Source organism: Chiloscyllium plagiosum, chromosome 3 (genome assembly GCF_004010195.1).
Source record: "Chiloscyllium plagiosum isolate BGI_BamShark_2017 chromosome 3, ASM401019v2, whole genome shotgun sequence".
NCBI lineage: Eukaryota > Metazoa > Chordata > Chondrichthyes > Orectolobiformes > Hemiscylliidae > Chiloscyllium > Chiloscyllium plagiosum.
Window position 1 is genome coordinate 71,647,203 of NC_057712.1, and position 21,609 is coordinate 71,668,811.

Sequence of the window (21,609 nt, forward strand, 5' to 3'; positions counted from 1 at the left end):
GCCTCATCTTCCGCCTAGGAACCCTCCAACCACAAGGGAGGAATGCAGATTTCTCCAGCTTCCTCATTTCCCCTCCCCCCACCTTATCTCAGTCCCAACTCTCGGACTCAGCACCACCTTCTTGACCTGCAATCTTCTTCCCGACCTCTCCGCCCCCACCCCCTCTCCGTCCTATCACCCTCACCTTAACCTCCTTCCACCTTAACCTCCTTCCACCTATCGCATTCCCAACGCCCCTCCTTCAAGTCCCTCCTCCCTACCTTTTATCTTAGCCTGCTTGGGACACCCTCCTCATTGCTGAAGAAGGGCTTATGCCCGAAATGTTGATTCTCCTGCTCCTTGGATGCTGTCTGACCTGCTGTGCTTTTCCAGCAACACATTTTTCATCCAGTTATATAGCATGGAAATGACTCAACAGTCCAAATTGTCCACACCGACCAGATATTCTAATTTGAGCTAGTCCCAAATGCCAGCATTTGGCCCATATCCCTCTAAACCCTTCTTATTCATGTACCCATCCCAATGCCTTTTTAAATGTTGCAATTGTACTCACCTCTATCACTTCCTCTCGCAGCTCATTCCATGCACACCCCATCCTCTGCGTGAAAAGTTTACCCCTCAGGTCCTTTGTTAGGTTTAAGGGGAACGGGGAAAGACTATGTCCTCTTGTTCTGGACTCCCTTACCCTGGAAAAAAGACCTTGGCTGTTCACCATATCCGTGCCCCTCATGATTTTATAAACCTCTAAATACATCCCTCAGCCTACAACCTTGTAGGGGGGTAAAAAACCCCAGCCTATTCAGGCTCTGTCCTCAAACCCTCCAATCCCCGCACCATCGTTGTAAGTCTTTTCTGAACCCGTTACATTTAACAGCATCCATTCCTACAGCATCGAGACCAGAATTGAACGCAGTATTCTAAAAGTAGCCTCACCAATGTCCTGTACTGCTTCAACATGATGTTCCAAATCCTACAATCAATGCACTGACCACTAAAATGTGCCAAGCACTTTCTTCACCATCCTGTCTACCTGCGACTTCACTTTCAAGGAACTATGTACCTACACCACTAGGTCTCTTTGTTTAACAACGTTTCCTGGGGCCCCTACCATTAACTGTATAAGTCCTTAGCAAAATACAACACCCCACATTTATCTAAATTAAACTCCATCTACCATTCCTCAGCCCATTGCCCATTTGATCAAGGTCCCATTGTACTCTGCGATAAACTTCACTGTCCACCAAACCACTAAATTTTGGTGTCAAATCATTTTTATATATATGATGAAAAACAGTGGACCAAGCGCTGATCTGTATGACACAATTCCAGTCAAAGGCCTCCAGTCCGAAAAACAGCGCTGTACCACAATCCTCCATCTCCTATCTTCGAAATGTGGAGGTGCCGGTAATGGACTGGGGTGGACAAAGTTTAAAACATCACATAACACCAAGTTATAGACCAACAGGTTTATTTGGAAGTGCTGCTCCTTCATCAGGTAGCTGTGGAGTAGGATCATAAGACAGAATTTATAGCAAAAGATCACAGTGTCATGCGTGCAACTGAGCAGTTTTGTAGAACCTTACCTGTAACTGTCAATAATACAAATATCTCAGCAAGGGGCCCAGCAATCTCTTCCATACTTGCCCACAAAGTTCTGGATACACCTGATCAGGTCCCAGGGATTTATCTATCTTTGTGCTTTAAGACATCCAGCACCATCTCTTTTGTAATATGGGCACTTTTCAAGACATCACTATTTATTTCCCCAAGTTCCCTAGCTTCCATGTCCTTCTCCATAGAAATACTGACAGGAAATATTTGTTTAGTATCTCAACCATCTCCTGTGGTTTCCACAGACTGCCACGCTGATCTTTAAGAACTCCTATTCTCTCCCCAGTTACTTTTTGCCCTTAATGTATTTGTAGAATCTCTTTGGATTCTCCTTAACCTGATTTGCCAAAGCTATCTCATGTTCCTTTTTTTGCCCTGCTGATTTTCTTTTTAAGTATACTGCTCCTGACCTTATACACCTCTAGGGATTTACTCAATCCCAGTTGTCTATACCTGATATATGTCGCCTACTTTTTCTTGACCAGAGCCTCTAGTCATCCAACATTCTTTACACCTACCAGCCGTGACCTTTGCACCAACAGGAACATACTGTGTCTGAACGCACATTTCATTTTTGAAGATTTTCCACTTTCTAAACATCCCTTTACCTAGAAACAGCCTCTTCCAATCAACTTTTGAAAATTCCTGCTTCGTACTGTTAAAGTTGTCTTCATGGTTTTACTTGAAGGGAAAAGAACCGACTTACTCTTTTGCAGCCACTTATTATGGCTCTCCATTTTGTTCATTTGCAACGAGTACAAACAAAAATGTTTATGATATTTGTCCGTTTACTCGATAGAATGACTCTAGTATTTAGTCTCAAACCTTTGAATGAGGGTAACTACATAAAAGATGACCAGACTCTTGTTTATTCCTCAGTTTTTTTTTCCATAAAAGAGAAATATTTTGATTTTACAGTACTTTACCTAGCTCTCTTTACATTTTATGATCTGTATGCGTTCTGACTTTAACATGCTTTTGAGTTATAACATTTGAGTTATTTACAGGTTTTGATTATTTCCATTAGCTTGCTTTGCTCGCATCGATTAACTGTTATTAGTTTTGTCACTTAATCTTTTGAAGTTTTCAAAGTGTTCTCAGCTTTGCATTTAATGTATGTTAGCTGTTCTTAGTTTGGTGAAAGTACTAATTGAGTATACTGTTCACATGGTGATTCCTGACACTCAGGAGAAAAGGCCAGAGAATCAAAAATGTGCAGGTTAGGTGAATTGGCCAGGCTAAATTGCCCGTAGTGTTATGTGAAAGGGTAAGTGTAGGGAAATGGGTCTGTGTGGGTTGCGCTTCGATGGATCGGTGTGGACTTGTTGGGCCGAAGGGCATGTTTCCACACTAAGTAATCTAACCTAGTAGACAATGAGCAATTGCTGAAGATCACATTAATATGGAATTGATAGGAAAGCAGATAGCTGGAACGGTGATGACATTTGACATAAATATGAAAAAATATGGCAAGTAGAAGTTTTCAAGTATATAAGTTTGTAAGTTCCAGTTGATCTCCATTGGCAACTCAGTTGTTTTAGGGTCAAATTGCTGAAAGCTTAAATTACAATCTATAGTGTGATAAAAGGTGTACATAGTTTTTTGTCTTATTTTTTAGAGAGTTTGGATGTTAAACTAGTGGCAGATGAAGGTAGTTTTTTTTATATTTAATAATAAGAATAAGTTTAATAATTATCTTGGTTGATATTTTCAGAACCATGATTTTAATCTAGCATGTGTTAAAAGAACAGATAACTGAAAGCCTCCTGTAATGTTAATGGACGTTTGATTTATATTACGAAGTTTATGACAAAAGAGAAACATTAGCCTAGCCGAAGTGAGGATGTCTTTTTTTTTACAAAAAAACTTAGTTAATAGTTTTGAATTAATTTCAAAAGAGGCCTGATTGAAGTTGGATGCACAAATACCTTCTCCTAGAAGAAGACATTTGTTCAGACCATTAAGGGAATACGTTTGCTGAGTGTAAGGTTTCAGTTTGTGAAAACTTCCAGTCCAGGATTGTTTAGTTAGAAATTTGCACTATGTCAGTGTAAGGACTCTTCTTTTTAGTCTAAAAGAGGCTTTGCCACATATTTGAATGAAACTGAAAAGTAACAGTTAAGTCAACCTACAAGGTTGAAAGAAGAAGAAAGTTTCTCTGGATTTTAGTAGGGGAATTTTGCTTTACTGAGTACTTGAAATCTTTTAAACTGCATTGTATGCGTATAGCTGGATTGTTTTATCAATAAAATTTTGTTTTATTGCTATTAACCCAAGTCTAAAATCTGGTGTGAAAGACTGCCATGTTGAATTACTGACAAGGAACGAATTGTGATCTGTCAAGCTAGATTTCGTTCTGTGATTTGACTTGTTCAATAGTAACATCAGCAGGCATCTTTGAGGAGATAATTGAGATCTGAGTAACTGCTGTATATTTCCGAGGTATTGGCCTTTTAATGCTGCTTTGAACTGAGGTCCTGCCTGTTTGCTCAGGTGGAATTAAAAGATTCTGTGACGGTGAGGTTGTAGCTAATTTTTTCTTCCTTGAACAATGCCATGAAAAAATATCTGGCTATTTGTCTCATTCACTATTTGATTCAAAATGGAAATGATTTAGTTCAGCGTTTTGTTGACAAGATCATATTCCGTCAGCAAACAAATGCAAAACTGTCAAAAACTGGTTGGAAACTTTTTACGCAATTAATACTTATTGAAGGGAGAAGGAACTTTCCTTCCATGGGATCCTATCACATTCTTAGACTGTCTGCAGCACTTAAAGCCAACTATTTATTTTTGAACTGTAATTTCTTTCACATTTTAAAAAGTAGCAGTTCTTTTTTGAAAATTTCTCAAGCAGTGAAAATGCAGTTTTTCCTCACTAGTACCCTCAAGTATGAGGTAATTTGTTTGAAAACCTTCAGGATTGGATGTGAAATTGTTCATTTTGGAAGGAATAACAAAAGAGCAGAATATCAAATGGAGAAAATCTGCAGAAAGCTGCAACACAAAGTGACTTGCAAGTACTTGGACACAAAACACCGAAAGCTAGGACACAGTGGAGCTGGTAATCAGGCTGGTTAATGGAATGTTGGCTCTTACTTCAAAGGGGCAAAAGTATAAAAGTAGGGAACTCTTACTGTAATGGTACAAAGTGCTGTTGAGACCACATCTGGAGTACTGTGATCAGTTTTTGTCCTGTTATTTAAGGAAAGATCTAGGCAGCTCAGAAAAGGTTCACTAGGATGATTCCGGTATGGAGGGATTGTCTTATGAGCAAATGCTCAACAAGTTGAGATTCTGCTCACGAGAGTTTAGAATGATGGTGATCTGATTAGAAAAGGTGATCTGATTGAAACGTGTAGGATTCTTAAAGGACTTGACAGGGTAAATGCTGAGCGGATGATCCCCCTCATGGGAGAGTCTAGGACCAGAGGGCATTGTCTCAGAATAAAGGGGTTTAAGACTGAGATAAGGAGGAATTTCTTCTTTTAGAAGGTTGAGTGTGTTTGAAACTCTTTGCTACAGACACCTGTGGGGAAAGAGTATTTGTGTGTATTTAAGGCTGAGATATAGTCTTTTTTTTCAGTCGGTGAATCGACGGTTATGGAGAAATTGCAGGAGAGTAATTATGAGGAATGTAAGATCAGTATATCCTATAGAAAGGCGGCACAGACTTAACGAGGCAAACAGCCTACTCCTGATTCTATTTCTTATGGTTTTATGGTCTTATAGGGATTATTATAAAAGACTAACATTTTTCCTACTACTATTCTCATTCTATTTCATTTGTTGCCTTGGTGAGAACATACTTGAAACATGTATACTTTTTTTTCTTTCTTACCTGAGAAAGATATTCTTGCTATAGAGGGAGTGCAGTAAAAGTTTACCAGACTGATTCTTGGGATGGGAGGATTGACATGTGGAGAGATTGTATTGGTTAGGACTTTATTTGTTGGAGTTCATAAGGATAGTTGAGCATAGAGATAAGCATAGAGTTAAGCGTAGAGTTGATGCAAGAGGGGTGTTTCCTGTGTTAGATTCCGCAACAATGGGTCACAATCTAAGGATATGGAGTAACCATTTAGGATTGGGATAAGGAGAAATTTCTTCACCCAGAGTGGTGAACTTGTGGAATTTTCTGTCACAGAGAGCAGTCAAGGCTGAAAGCATTGTATGATTTAAAGATGGAATTGGTTATCTGACTTGTGCTAAAGGATCAAACACTACGGGGGTAATGTGGGAATAGGTTACTGAATCGGTCATGGTCATAATGAAGGGTGGAGCAGGCTTGAAGGGTGAAATAGCACCTATTTTCCACAACTTTAAGAGCCTTGGAGTACTTTTACTAGACAATTAAGATATTTCTTGTATTTTCATTCCTTACACTTGTGTGTGTATATATCCAAGTTTATTGAAAGTAACTTGCTAAATTCCATTTTGACATTTTACATCGCACATTATTCTAAATGTAAATAATGGTGTTGTGGACTAACAGGTTTCCTTTCATTTTTCAGTATCCTGTTTTGAAAGTTTTTGTAGCCATTACAAACGACTTGTACATATTGATATCTGTCTGTATATTCATTCATTATTTTTAATCAAGATCTAGACAATATCCAGGCTTGGGCTGACAAGCAGCAAGTAACATTTGTGCCATACAAATGCCTGGCTATGTCCCAACAATAGCCCTTGATATTCAATGGTATTGCCATCACTGAATTCCCCACAATCAACATCCTGGGACAAAGTTAAAAATCACACAACACCGGAAGGTTTATTTGAAAGCACTAACTTCCGGAGCGCTGCTCCTTCATCAGGTAGTTGTGAAGCAAGGTCATAAGATACATAATTTATAGCAAAGGATGACAATCTCATGCAATTGAAATGAAATAATTTTAGTTGCATGACATTGTAATCCTTTGCTATAAATTCTGTGTCTTATGGTTCTGCTTCACAACTACCTGATGAAGGAGCAGCGCTCCAGAAGTTAGTGCTTCCAAAGAAATTTGTTAGACTATAACCTGGTGTTGTGATTTTAAACTTTGTCCCCCCCTGTCCAACACTGGCTCCTCCACATCATAACATGCTGGGAGTTATCACTGATCAAAAACTTAACTGGACTACCACATAAACACAGTGGCTACAAAAGCAGGTCAGAGGCTAGGAATACTGTGGCAAGTAACTAACCACCTGACTTCCAAGAGCCTGTCCACTATCTACAAGGCACAAGTCAGGAGTGTGATGGAGTACTTCCCACTTGCCTGGATGAGTGCAGCCTCAACAACAGGTCAAGAAGCTTGACACCATCCAGGGCAAAGCAGCCTGCTTGTTTGACACTGCATCCACTCCCTCGACCACAGATGCATAATCACAGCAGTGTGTACTAATCTACAAGATGCACTGCAGAAGTTCACCAAAAATCCTCAGGCAGTACCTTCCAAACCCAAGACCACTTCCAGCTGGAAGGACAAGAGTAGCAGATTTATGGGAGCATCACCACCTTTGAGTTTCCCTCCAAGCCACACACCATCTTGACTTGGAAATATCTGGCCATTGCTTCACTATCGCTTTGTCAAAATCCTGGAATTCTCTCCCAAATAGCATTGTGGGTCAACTTTCTTGAACTGTTACGGCTAGACTGCAACAGTTCAAGAAGGCAGCACACCAGCACCTTCTCAAGGGCAAGTAGGGATGGGTAATAAATGCTGGCCAGCCAAAAATGCCCACATTCCTGAAAAATCAATGAAATGAATAAAATAAAGCTCCTGACCTTCTCAAGTGGTTGATGTTCTTTTCTGGCTATTTAGAAAGATGTAACACAAATATCAAAGATGAAATGTTGTCTAAGTTGGAGTCCATAGATTAAGATCATTTTGTTAGTTTATTATAAATATATATCCTATTTCTGCACATGCTACTGACATACTCACATGCTCTCTTGCTCATGCATGCTGTCATGCGCATGGTGGTTCAGTGGTTAGCACTGCTGCCTCACAGTACCAGGGTCCCAGGTTCGATTCCAGCTTTGGGCGACTGTCTGTGTGGAGTTTGCACATTCTCCCCGTGTCTGCGTGGGTTTCCTCTGGGTGCTCCGGTTTCCTCCCACAGTCCAAAGATGTGCAGGTGAGGTGAATTGGCCATGCTAAATTGCCTGTAGCGATAGGTGCATAAGTCAGAGGGAAATGGGTCTGGGTGGGTTACTCTTCGGAGAGTCGGTGTGGACTGGTTGGGCCGTAGGGCCTGTTTCCACACTATAGGGAATCTAATCTAATCTAATCTCTCGTGCATCTTTTCGTGTGCTCCCTTATACATGTTCTCTTTCTTTTGTATGGCCTCCGCCTTGCACACCTCTTGTGAGTGTTTCTGTCCCAGCTACTCCCCCTGTGCCCTCCCTCATTTTTGTGCCCCGGTTGAAGCACCCATGATTTGTTCCTGTCATCACAAGCTTAAATTTCTGAGGAAATAACTACCTCCTGAATCTCCGAAATCTGTCCACCCACCACAAGGCACAAGTCAGGAGTGTGATGGAATATTCTGCACTTGATTAGAGCATTCTGAGACACAGCAGCTCACATGATTGATACCCCATTGACTAACTTAAACTTTAAATCCCACCAACATGTACAGACATTTCAACTATATTAAAAGATCATTCAGCCCAACAAGCCTTTGTCTTTTAGAATTGAATTTTCCCTCTTTTTCAACATAATCCCATCTATATATCTCCAGGTTGAGAGATTTGTTAGAGGTGCACAAAATCATGTGGGGTCTGGATAGTGTCAATAGGGAAGAACTATAAGGGTTGAGGAAAAGAGGATATAGACTTAAGGTGATGTACAAAAGAAGCAGCAGAGACACCAAGGAAAGCTTCTTTCCTGCAGTGAGTGGCTGGGATCTAGGATACATTGCCTGAGATGTGATGGGGGGAGGTTCAATCAAGGCATTTTAGTGGGAATGTTGTAATCATCAAAAAGGAGAACTATGTAGGAGAACAGGGGAGGAACAGTGTCTGAATGGTCTCTTCCTCTGAGATATCCATTCTGTGATGTGAAATTTCACTATCTAATAAACCCCTCATTTTCTGCTTCAGTGATTCCTCTTAGTCTTGCCGAACTTTGTCTTTTAGTTAAACATTCCTAATTTAGCTAAAGTCTGGAATTTGTGACAAAATGTATTCTCTTGTACATTTTAAATTTGGCAGTCTGCTCCATCCTAATGAAATGTTGTTCTTCTAACATGCATTTGTTTTCTTGTAGCTATGCATTTGGAGTCTTGCTTTACATCACAGCAAAGTTCAGTTCCCACTCTTTCTGCTGGCATGGATATAACAAACCCAGATGTTGTGCGGTTACTTAAAAAGGTGAATTTAATGATTGTTAATAAATTTGTAATATTTCTAGCTTTTTAATTGTAGTCAATCTTTTGTAAATCTTATTTAAAATTTAAAACTTCAACATTGTTTACAGTTTCGCCTTCTTAATGAGTTTCAGAAGGAAGTTCCATCCTTTTGGATACGCCATCCAGAGAAGTATGTTTTTCTATCTTGAAATTTTATGAATTGGAAATAGTAGACTTGTTTTACATTGTAACTAAAGTCTTAATTATTTACTTTTTATTGTTTGTCATGTTGGTTAGCAGGATACTTACATCTGAAAAATTCACATTACAAAATTTATGACAAATAAGAAATCTTGAAATACTCTGCTTCTGAAGTTTATTCTGGAAAAATCAAATATATCGCTTCACTTGTCACCTTAAAAAGTAGCATGAATATTTCTCTGTTGCATAGCTATGTGATTTACAGCTAAGATTTTGCTATAACATTAATAACAGTTGTAAATCTCTGATTTTCAATTTTCTCAAGGTTTATGGAGGAGATAGTGGAGAGCACTCTATCATTGCTGTCAGTAACTCATGAACAGAGTTTCAGAGCTGAATCCTCGCACCGTGTACTGAAACCTGTCTATTTTCTGGCATTGTTGGATACTAAAGCCTCCTGGTTCAATAAGTGGATGGTAAAAAAATTAATATAAAAGAAATGTAATGATGACAAGCAAGGAATCTTAAAACAGCAGTAATAATTCCACTGTATGATTGACCATTGACCAGCGAATAGAGTCATGAAATTTTGTCTTTCAATCTTGGGATGATAGTTTTTAATGTAAATTTTAATCCAGTATTGGTTACTGTTGTCCAAGTGCTGTCCAAAATTCAAGTCACTTTTGTTTCCTGCTTCACTAAGGACTGTAGTCCAGCTCTGGATGCACTTTAAGAACTCTGACCCATTTTAATCCCAGATATTATTTATTTCTGTTTACTTTATGATGGTTGCAACTATGCTATGACAAATGTTTTAAATTGTATATGAGTCTTATTCTTGATTTTTCTTTCACACTACTCAGTAGTTTATTTCTTAATTTCATCGCCTGTGCTCTGACCGAAGGTATGTCTTTTGTCATTGTCTGCTGAAGTTTCTCCTAAGCCATGCTGCTTGTCGGTTTCTGTCAATCACCATTTTTCATCATCTTCCATTCTCAGTGGCAGGTCAAAGAGGCAGATTCTAAAACTACCTGAATTGGATCATGAATCAAGCCAGTCCTGCTGTTAATCTGAACAGAGCTAACATTAGCAAAAATTGGAAAATGTGTTCTCAGAATAGTATTACACAGAGGCAAAAAGAATCAAGCCTAACATAAACCAAAGAAAGATAAATGAACTCTCTCAAAGAAGTTTTTAAGGAGAACCAGAAAAGAACTGGGGCAGCTGGAGATGTTTAGGCAAATATTCTCATTAGATGATGTTCATAAAGTCTCAGGTTATTTTCATCTTCATTTAATGAAAAATTCAAGCCTGAAGAAATAGAACAAGAGTAAAAAGATATAGAGATCAAGATCTGTTGGTTGTGACAAAGTACCAAATGGAAAAAGTTTGAAAGGCTGTATTGCTGCATGAAGAGGGTGAGAGAGGGAGATAGAAATTATGGGCTCAAAACTGAAGCAGTAGCTAAAATTCATTTACAAATGGAACATAACAGTGATTCAAATGAAGAACAGGCTTCCCAGGACACTTTGATATCCAGAAACTTGTACAAGTTCTGAACAATACTGCTTTATAGCATTGTGTTGTTATAAATCTATCGGAAAGGGTTCAGATTTTCACATGACTAGCAGATGTTTGAATTTTATTTCAATGTCTAACTGAAGTTCTCAGCCAATATCTGTTTTCTCACTCACTCCTTTGTGCTTTCTTGCAACCTGACTGCTTTCAAATGTAGAATTCAGTTAATTCCACTTGAGAACCAGTATCGGCACAAACATTCAGTAAATTAAGTGAAAGACAATGTTTAAAAAATATCAATTTGAAGAATATTGCGACTAGCTAACAGTTAATTAATGCAGTAAGTAATTTGTTAAAGAAGCTTAGGATGTTCCTGTGATTAGATTACTGAGCTTGCAGGTCAATTGATATCTTTTCCTGGAAAATAATTTATGATGCAAGAATCTAAATATATATTCAGAAAACTGTCTTGTTTTTATTTGGTCCAAGTCTTAATTTTAAATTGCCTTTGAAAATTCTTAAGAGTTGTTTTGGTTTAAAAAAAATAGTTGTTACAATATTGGAATACCTATTCAGGTTATTTGGTTGATTTTATGGGTAACATCATAGATTTTTAAAAACATACTTTAAGCATTTTGACTCAGAAATATGAGATGTTCAATTCCTCTGTACTGATGTACTCTCTTGCTGAAGTAAACATTGATCAAAATTATCTGGACTTTTTGTTGAAAGTGTTATTCTGGTAATCACTTGTGCTGAAATCCTAATGTGTCCTTCTGTCAAATTAATATTTAATTATTTCAATACTTTCCTTGCTAAATTCCTGCCTTCCTCTATAAATTCCATTTCATCTGAATTGTGTTCTGTGTTACCCCAATTCTTATTCACTCTTACCTTAATTAGCTTATTGCTGTCCAATGCAAATTGAATAAAAGTGACAGTAGCAATGTGGATACGGAATTGCCTGAGGAATAAGAGAGAAAGTAATAATTAATGGATATTGGTCAGACTGGAACAAAGTTTGAAATGGAGTCCTCAATGGTTCATCTCAGGACTCTTGCTTTTCCTGATATTTTAATTATCTAAATTTTAGTAGTGCAAGGGAAGTGTCCAGTTTTGCAAATGATATCAAATTTAGATGCATTAAAAACCATTGTAAAACTACATTTGTTGTGGGGTGCAGATAGACAGAAGTTGAATTTCAATGCAGAGATGTGAGGCAATGCATTTTAATAGAACATCAGGATACAGGTTAGTTAAGGGTGCTACTCTAGAAGGTGCGGAGAAAATTTCTTGTGTATATGCTCAAGTGATTTAGGGTGGCAATACAGGTATGGTGAACAGGTAATAAATTGTGTGGCATTATTATTGTGTTGTAGAGTACAAGAACAAGGAGATTATGCTGAACTTGTATAAAGTAGTAGTTAGTCCCCAGCTGGAATATTGTATGAGGTTGTCAGTGCTACGGTTTAAGAAGGGAGAGAGTTCAGAAGAGGTTTTATGAGAATGGTTCTAGGATTGAGACTGAGTAATGATGATCGATTGGAGAAGCTCAGACTTCTCAGTGGAGAGGAGAATGGTAAAGGATTTTTCAAAATCATGAGGGAGTAAGGTAGTAAATAGGGAAAAACTAGAAAGGTTCAGGAGCTAGAAAGGATAGGTATAAGGCAATTTGTAAAATATGCAATGTGCGAACAAACTTTTACATACAGTCATTTGAATCGAGAACACACTGCCTGGAAGCTTGGTGCATCCAGATTCAGTTGAGACGCACAGAAGAATGTTAGATGATTGTTTGAAAGAAATATATTCTGGGTTATCTGTCAAGGCAGGGGAATAACACTAGAATATAATGCTCATTTAGATATCCATTGTGGATGTGATGGGCCGAACTGCCTCCTTCTGTACCATAGTAATTCTGTCACTGACTCTATCTCATGTCTTTACATATTCTACTCCTCAGCCCTATAATTTTTCCCAAGTGCATTTCTACAGTACTTTCAGTACTTTTTTTTTGCCATTCTCTCCTGTCGTTGAAGGCAGATCCTTCAGCTGGATAGGTTCTGATCTTTAAAATTTGCTCTATTGACAACAGCGTCTTCTATTTTAAGCACCTTTTATGATATTTGTCAAAACCCATTTCTTAATTCATTTCACCTAATAACTCTGAAACAAAAATAGAAAGTGCTGAAGAAATTCAGCATGTCTGGCAGCATCTGTGGGAAGAAAGCAGAGTTGACATTTGAATCCAGTGACTCATCATCAGAATTGATCAGACCTCCTCGTACCTGTGTCTACCTAGCATGGAGCTCATGTATTGCCCATCTCTGATGCACATTGGAAGGACTTTATGTCAAGTGCAGGTTAAAATTTTAGGTTTTGTTGTGACACTTGCATGTAGATAGAAAATTACACATTTTATAGTGATTTGCACATAAGTCATATAAAGTCACTGAAAATTTCAGCTGCAAAATGGCCTGAAAAGGAAGTCCTGATGTTCTTCAATTGCTGGTTGCAAAGGCCCTGTTCATTGCCATTTTAAATGAAATGGGGTATTCAGCTGTTGATGTCAATCCAGTGGGAATATTAAAGGCTCCAATGTTAGTGTCCTCTCTCTGGCCAATGTCTGAGCATTGAAACTGGTTATGGCCATTTGGCTGTCCAGGGGAGACCACACCATCTACATGCCTGAGGCATGACTTCCAAAACAAGCTTTCTGCTTCAAGCTTTGTCATGGCAATTGGTTATTAGGGGGTCAGAGAATCCTCAAAGGATATTGTTAAAGCCTGCCAGAAAACAATGCAACATGTCCACTGATTCTTAGGAATCTTTTGCCCAAGACTGCTCAAACTGGAGGTGAAGCATCGGCAAAGGTGTCAAATGATTTTAGCAACTTTGACAAATCAAGGTGGAGGCCAAGCAAACAGGAGAAGGAGCATATGAAAATCCAAGCATCCCATCCATTTGCCTTTTCAAACATCCCCTGACCCAGTAGCAGAACTGAAGGCATTGTTGATGATAGTATGATATGATTGCCAATAGTGATTAATGGGGTCCCTGCCAATCATGTCATCTGTAAATGACCTGGATGAGGGAACAAAATGCAACATTTCTGTGTTTGCTGACTATTCACTGGGCGTGATTTGAGAGTTGTGAGGAGGATTCAAGAAGGCTTCAAGGCGATTTTACTCACATTGAATGGGCAAATACTTGGTAAAGGAGATCAAAGTCGAAAGTGTATTGCTGGAAAAGCATGGTAGGTCAGGCCGCATCCGAGGAGTAGGAGAATCAACGTTTCGGGCCGGAGCCCTTCATCAGGAGCAAATACTTGGTTAATGCAAGGCATGGTGGATAAATTTGAAGTTATATACTTTGGTGTGAAAAACAAAAAGGCAAAGTGTTATTTATATAGTGATATATGGGAAATGTGTACAATAGGACAGACTAGATCCAGGAAGGATGTTTTCCCTGGTTGGGGAGTCTAGAACTTGGGGTCAAAGTCTCAGGATATGAGGTAGGCTATGTAGGACTGAGGTGAGGGGCAACCTTCTTCATTCAAAGAGTAGTGATCATATGGAATTCTCGACCATAGAAGGTTGTGAAAGCCAAGCCATTGAGTATTGATGAATTTGAAAATGTTTAGATATTAAAGACATCAAGGGTTATGGGGAGAAAGCAGGAATATGGTATTGAGATAGAGCATCCACTGATCATATTGAATGGTGGAGCAGGTTCAAAGGTCCAAACTGCCTATTACAGTTCCTAGATTCTATGTTTCTAATATCCATACTTAATCCTTGTCAGATTGTAAATCCACCCTCATGATTCACCTTGCATTTTCCAAATTGCATGTGCAGATTGTGTAATATTATGCATGTATAGGTAAAGCTGGGAATGTACTGTAGCATTATCATATTAATATTAGGATAAAAGCCAGTGTCAAAGTCCAGTTATTAATATGTAATGAGAAGAAACATCATGGGCTCAGAAGTTTGCTTGGAGTAGTGGAAGTCAACTGTATAATTCCTTGTTGTTTGACATAAAAAGTTACTTTTTGTTACTGCTTATCCTAATACCCTAATACTGTATTTACATAAAATAATTCACAACAAAGCATATTTCTCATCTCCAAAGTAATTTGTGATCAGCTATAAGATCTTTAAGGAGATTCATACGATTTGTTTCTTTTTCATAGCATGGTTACTACAGCAGAACGGTGGTTCTTAGACTCCTTGAAAATAAATACAAGTCTTTGGTAAGTGTTCCAGAATTACTGAACATTTGAAGTATAAAATGTTCTATTTTTGAATGGTGATGTTGTTTAGTTCGTCTTTGTTTCTTGAAGTTATGCAATGATCAGAAGCATTTTTTTAATGCAACAAATAAAAAAGGTTTTCAATTATGTTGTATTATGCTAAAGGAATGCTCTAAGGGAGGCTTAAAATGAATGTTCTTCTAAGAACTTCCAGTTGATGATAACTGAAATCAAAATTTACCTCCATAAACGTTCTCTTCTTGCATTCCAATGACTATTGCACTCTAAATTGAGCATAGAACCTAATGGAAGACTGCAGTATCATGATACTCAGGACAAGAAAGATGCAAGAAATAATATCAATAAATAGAAATGAAAAAGAAAGTGAAAGTAAGGAAGCACATGTTTTAAATAGTGAATTATTCAGAAAGTGGAGAAATTGGATGAGGTTTTTCTATTAATCTTAGAATGGGCATATCATAGAATCCCTGCAGTGCAGAAAGAGGTCATTCGGCCCATTGTGTCTGCGCCGGCCCTCCGAAGAGCATTCCAATCAGACCTACCACTCCCTCTCTCACCCCATTTCCATAATCCCACATTTACCATAGCTGGCCCAACTAGCCTGCACATCCCTGGACACTACTGGACAACTTAACATAGCCACTGCACCTAACTTGCCTATCTTTGGACTGTCGGAGAAAACTGGAGCACCCAGAGGAAACCCACACGAGCACAAAGAGAACTTGCTGCTGGGCTATGGAGCTGGCATTGGGGGTCCAGGTTAGATTCTCCGCCAGGTGTACACCAAGAGATTTGGTGCTCTTTGCTATCTCCACAGGGGAGCCCTCAATGTTCAGCGGAGAGTGGTTGCTGCATGCCGTCCTGAACTCAACAACCATCTCTTTCGTCTTGTCCACATTCAGAGACAGGTTGTTGGCTCTGCACCAGTCCGTTAGCTGCTGCACCTGTTATAGGGAAAATATTAATAAGCTGGAGAGGGTTCAGAAGAGATTTACCAGGATATTGCTAGGAATGGAGGGTTTGAGTTACAAGGAGAGGCTGGATATGCTGGGGCTTTTTTCATTGGGGGCATAGGAGGTTGAGGGATGACCTTAGAGGTTTATAAAATCATGAGCGGTCTGGATAAGGTGAATGGCAGGTGTTGTTTTTTCCCTAGGATGAGGAATTTCAAGACTAGGGTGCATATTTTTAAAGTGAGAGAAGAAAGATTTTTAAAAATGAGAGGGGCAACTTTTCCACAGCGAATAGTTCATGTGTAGAATTAACTTCCAGAGGAAGTAGTGGATGCAGGTATAGTTACAATGTTTAAAAGGTGTTTAGATAAGTACATGAATAAGAACGGTTTGGAGGGATATGGGTCAAGACCAAGAAGGTGGGCCTAGTTTAGTTTGGGATTATGATCGATATGGACTGGTTGAAAGGGTCAATTTCTAAGCTGTGTGAATCTAATAACTGTAACTGACTGGAACAACTTAAGATTCAAGATTAGATCTGGAGTGAAAGTGTCAGGATATTGTCAGGCCCACACAGTCTTTGATGTATCAACTGCTCTCATCAGTTTCTTAATACTGTAGGGGTGAATTAAATTGACTGAAGGCTGGTGAGGACCTGATGCTGCTAGCCTTCTGAATATTTCTAGCATATTCTGGACCCAGCCATCATTTGAAGATAGGGATGTTCTTGGAGTCTTCTCTTGACATTATCTGTCTAATTACTCACACTATGTACAGCTGTAGTGACAGCTTTGATCTGATCGATTGTGGTGCAATTGCTTAAGCTGGTCTCTCAGTTGCTGCTTACGCTGTGTAGAATGCATATATTATGTTCCTCAAGCATCTCAGCAGTGATCATGTAAATCAACTTTGCTAGTATGATATCATATTCACATGCCAGTTACTCAGTTTCCAAAGCAGATTTGGTTTACAATTTGAAGGTGGTACTGGTTTCAAGAAGGAGGATGAAGTATTTTGTGGACAATCTGTACATTTCATTGAAATTTAGACTTGAGAGCAACTTGCCACAACTGCAGCATGTGGCAGCACCTTATCCGACAAGCCACAACACAATTAGAAGCTGACCATATCAATCCAGCTGTGCAGAAGTGACAAAAGCAAAATGAGAGGAGACCTGGTTTGAAATATCTCTTTCCTCAAGATAATGCATATACTCTCTGCTAAAGACTTTGGTTCCAGAATGAATGTGCTGAATCATTTGAGGATGCAGAAATCATGCAATCTGGTTGACATCAGTTTTGTGTTGTACCATCAATAGATTAACACCTCATTCTTGGATATGCCAAATGCTACTTCTGTGTATTTGAATAGTTAAGAGCTGGCATGGTCGCTCAGTGGTTAGCGCTGCTGTCTCACAGTGCCATGGACCTGGGTTCAATTCCAGCCTCCAGGCGATTGTCTGTCTGGAGTTTGCACATTCTCCTCGTGTCTGCATGGGTTTCTTCTGGGTGATCTGATTTCCTCCCACAATCCAAAAGATGTGCGGGTTAGGTGAATTGGCTGTGCTAAAGTGCCTTTAATGTTCAGGGATGTGTGGGTTAGGTGCATTTGTCAGGGATAAATATAGGAAAGGGAAATGGGGTTGGGTGGGTTACTTTTCGGAGTGTTGGTGTGGACTTGTTGGGCCGAAGGGCCTTTTCAACACTGTAGGGATTCTATTGCCTCTGAGAAATGGGGCCTATCAATTTTGAACCAAGACTTATCCATTTTAGGACTGAGGATGTATCAGCAAAGTATGGGATATTGTATAACATTAGTTTAAAATACCAAGGTTAATGTGGCAGTTTAGAGATTACATTTTGTGAGGCGTACCTATTCATTAAACCATAAAGATGTGACAACCATCTTTGAGGAGTAAATTGTTGGATTTAGATAGAAACTTAGAAGCATATGTAGACATGCGGCCCTTTGTACCTGCTCCGTCATTCAATATGCTTATGGCTCAGTACCCTGCTCCTGCTTTCTCACATACTCTTTGATCCCTTTAACTTTAAGCAAACATTCAATATTTTAGATTTAATTGCTTCCTGTGGCAGAGAATTCCACAGGCTCACCATTCTGAATGAAGAAATTTTTCCCATCTCTGTCCTAAATGGTTACCCCTTTGCTTAGACTGTGATCCCTCATTTTGAACTTTCTAGTCATTGGGCGCATCCCTCCTACATTTTTCCCTGCCTAGTCCTGTGAGAATTTTATATGTTTCTATGGTCCAGTGAATATAGACTTAACCAATCCAGTCTCTCTTCATACATCAAACTTGCCACCCTTGGTAATTATTTGGTAAATTTTCATTCCACTCTGTCCATAGCCAAAATACTCCTGGAAGTTATGGGTATATTTTTTTGACAGGTTTGTTTTTTAACATTGTATTACATGTTTTCTTGGGTTGTGAAGAAATGTCAAGAATGTTGAAGAAATTCTCTCATTTTATGCAATGTTATTGCAAAGGAATATTTGCATAAACGAGTGCTGAGTAACGTAAACAGTTGGAAAGTAGAAACTAGAAACCTGATAAAGGCCTTTGTTCATTACAGATAAATATGAAAACACTATTGCACAGTGATCTCCATTTTGTTTTCAAAAAGCTGAAAATAGTTATAGAATTCTTTTGTAACACGATTTTGAACAAGAGATCAAATTTGTAAACATCTTCGAAAACCTCGGTGTGGTTTCATTCCTTTAATTAATGTAAGAATCTTAATTTTTAAATAAATTGTACCATGTGAAGTATTCTAGGGAAATTTCAATAAAGTGTCAGGAAAAAATTCACATGTTTATTTTCAAAAATTGTTAAGAATGAAGAAATATGTGGTTGCAATTCTAATAATATTTGTTTTATAATTGGCATTATAAAACCAAATATCCTCATGGAAGATTGAATATTTGGAAGGCAGATTTCCCACAAGAACTGAAAGATATTTTAAGATAATTTACATAGACCACCTATTTAAAAATGATACATAATCTAAATAGATAGGAAAAAATACATATGACCACTGATGGGCAAGGACAGTTTACTGGTCCCAGAGTAGACAAACAAATGTAGAAGCAAAGGATATTGATTTCCATTGTTGATTACTCAAAGCTTTACTGATGCCAGATCAGAAATAAGGAATGGCTGAAAATGAAAGTGACTGTGTTTCTTGCCTATTGCTAACAACAGTCACCTCTCATTGTTCGTAATTTCCTTGGATCAGTCAAGTTGTCAGGTAGCTCTTTATCTTCTCCCAAGGGAGGGCTGGTGGTGGCAATTTATTCTGTTTTTTTTTTTTCCAGCCATCTAGACCTAGCCAAAGCATTTGTTCGAAGGCATGATGGGTAACCTTTAAATGCTCCCCTCTGTCAAAAGTGTATGAATTCCCCAAAATATTAGGCTGGTGCCAGCATGGTCCACCTTCGGAAGCCTTCTTCCATTCAAAGCATCCGTTGAGAGTCTGTGTTTATGCACATCTTATTCTGACAGGTTTATGCAAATTATTTATTCAAATATCCATTGTCAAGGGATAGATATTCAAGGTAATCCATTCCATTGATAGTCCATTATTCATTCTATGGATAATTCTTGTACTTTAGCCTTGATTCATCTTCAGGTTGTTGGTCTATGTATGGATCGTGAGGTCACCCCTCACACCCTTATTAGGACTAGCGATTGCTTCTTTCAGTGCTTGTGCGAAAGATATGTCCTTGACCAAAATTACAGCCTTGGCTGCCTTGTGTTTGTCAGCTGAGTAATCTGGTGTGGAGGTTTTATCAGAGAGAACTATTACTATAATATTCAATAAATCTCATAGGAATTTATAAAATTATCCTACAGTTGAATGTTTACATTATTGCTGTTTGATTAATAATTGTGGAGGCAGGTTCAATCAAGCCATTCAAGAGGCAATTAGATTATTATTTGGAAAGAAAAATGTTCAGGATTACAGTGAGAATTCAGGGGAATAGCACTTGGCTCTCTGAATGAGCAATTCACCGAGGCAGACATGCTGGTCTGTAATGATTTTGTGATAAATCTGTAGATAGCCAAGGAGAAAAAATTCAATGTTGATTTGGTAAGAGGAAATGAAGTGTCATAACAATGTTTAAAACTTGCATTATATATTTTTGTACAGATAACGGCTGCAGTTCGTCAATGCTTAGATTACTATGATTCAAAAAATGTAGAGGATGATGATACTGACAATTTATGTACCATGCGGTATCACAGAAGTAAGTAGATTGGTTAGTTACAATCACATATTGACAGTAAAGTTTTGAAAGTGATGAAATATAACATTTGTGTCTAATGTTATCAACAGTCATGATTATTAAGCTGGTTAAAGACTGTTTGTTTTATATTGGACTAATTTGTCAAACTGATGTTGAGAAAACTTGTTTTCTCTTGTGCACAGGGTGTTTTATAGTTTTAATTTTTCTTTTCTTTCTAAAGCCAATGGTCGGAGGACATATTATACAGGACATGAATTGCAATATATTTACTTTGTACATTCACTTTGTCTTCTGGGAAGATTGTTGATGTACACGGATGGTAGAAAACTCTTTCCTATAAAGGTGAAAAACAGGAAAGGTAACAAATTCAGAAATTAGTTACTAAAATTTAAATTGTAAAGTACAATCTGTTTTTTTTTTCTGAGCTGTTTCAGCATACCTGCAGTTTTGTGCTTTTAATGTGTATATTCAATGATTTGTATCTTAAGTTTCAGACATAGGCTGTCACGGTGGCTCAGTGGTTAGCACTGCTGCTTCACAGCTCTTCAGAAGGGGGGGGGGAAGGGAGGGGGGGGAAGCGGGGTTGTTGAGGTGGTGGTGGTGGTGTGGGGGACAGTTTGTGTGTAGCGATCATAATTCTATTGGTTTCACTATGGTTGTAGTTGTGGAATAAAGGTAAGCCTTCTATAAAAGTTAAAGTTTTTAATTGGAGTAAGGCAAACTTTAATGATATAGACAAGAAGTTTCAAAAGTTGACTGAACTAGACTGTTCACAGGTAAAAGGAAGTCTGACAAGTGGGAGGTGTTCAAGAGCGTGAAGATGATTAAAGGCATTTTGTTCCTGTTAGAGTGAAGGGCAAGGTTGGTAAGATTAAGGAACAATGGATGAATAAAGATATTGAAGTTCTAGTCAAGAATAAAAGATCATTTAATTTTAGATATAGACAACTTGATTCAATTGAATCTTTTAATCAATATAAAGAGTGTAGGGACATTCTTAAAGAAATCAGGAAGGCAAAAAGGGTATATGAGAGAGCATTGGCAGATAAGGCTACAATAATCCAAAGACATTCTCCAAATACATTAGGAGCATGAGAGTAACTAGAGAGAGGATAGGACCTCTTAAAGATCAAGAAGGTTGTCTTTGTGGAAAGCCAGGAGGTGGGAAAGATATTAAATGAATATTTTGCATTAGCTTTTGCTGTGGAGAAGGAAATGGAGTCTAAAGACAGCAGAGAAGTAAATTTTGTATTTAAAAACAGCTAATATTACAGAATTAGTTTAAAAATCATACAACACCAGGTTTTAGTCCAACAAGTTTATTTGAAAGCACTAGCTTACGGATTGTTGCTCCTTCATCAGGTAGGTATGGATTATAAGACCATAAAACAGAACTTTTAGCAAAAGATTACAGTGTCATGCAACTGAAATGGTAAGTTGAAC

General features: G+C 38.3%; 1 protein-coding gene across 5 annotated transcripts in view; it reads left to right on the forward strand.

Annotated features, from left to right (window-relative positions):
* tbc1d32 (TBC1 domain family, member 32) overlaps window positions 1-21,609 on the forward strand; it is a 251,277-nt gene that overhangs the window by 63,468 nt on the left and 166,200 nt on the right. For all 5 annotated transcript variants that reach the window (XM_043684318.1, XM_043684307.1, XM_043684303.1 and 2 more), the window contains exons 8-13: window positions 8,868-8,971; window positions 9,078-9,139; window positions 9,476-9,626; window positions 14,864-14,923; window positions 20,070-20,166; window positions 20,387-20,524. In XM_043684318.1, the coding sequence (XP_043540253.1) occupies window positions 8,868-8,971; window positions 9,078-9,139; window positions 9,476-9,626; window positions 14,864-14,923; window positions 20,070-20,166; window positions 20,387-20,524 (612 nt within the window). The remainder of the gene's footprint in view (window positions 1-8,867; window positions 8,972-9,077; window positions 9,140-9,475; window positions 9,627-14,863; window positions 14,924-20,069; window positions 20,167-20,386; window positions 20,525-21,609) is intronic.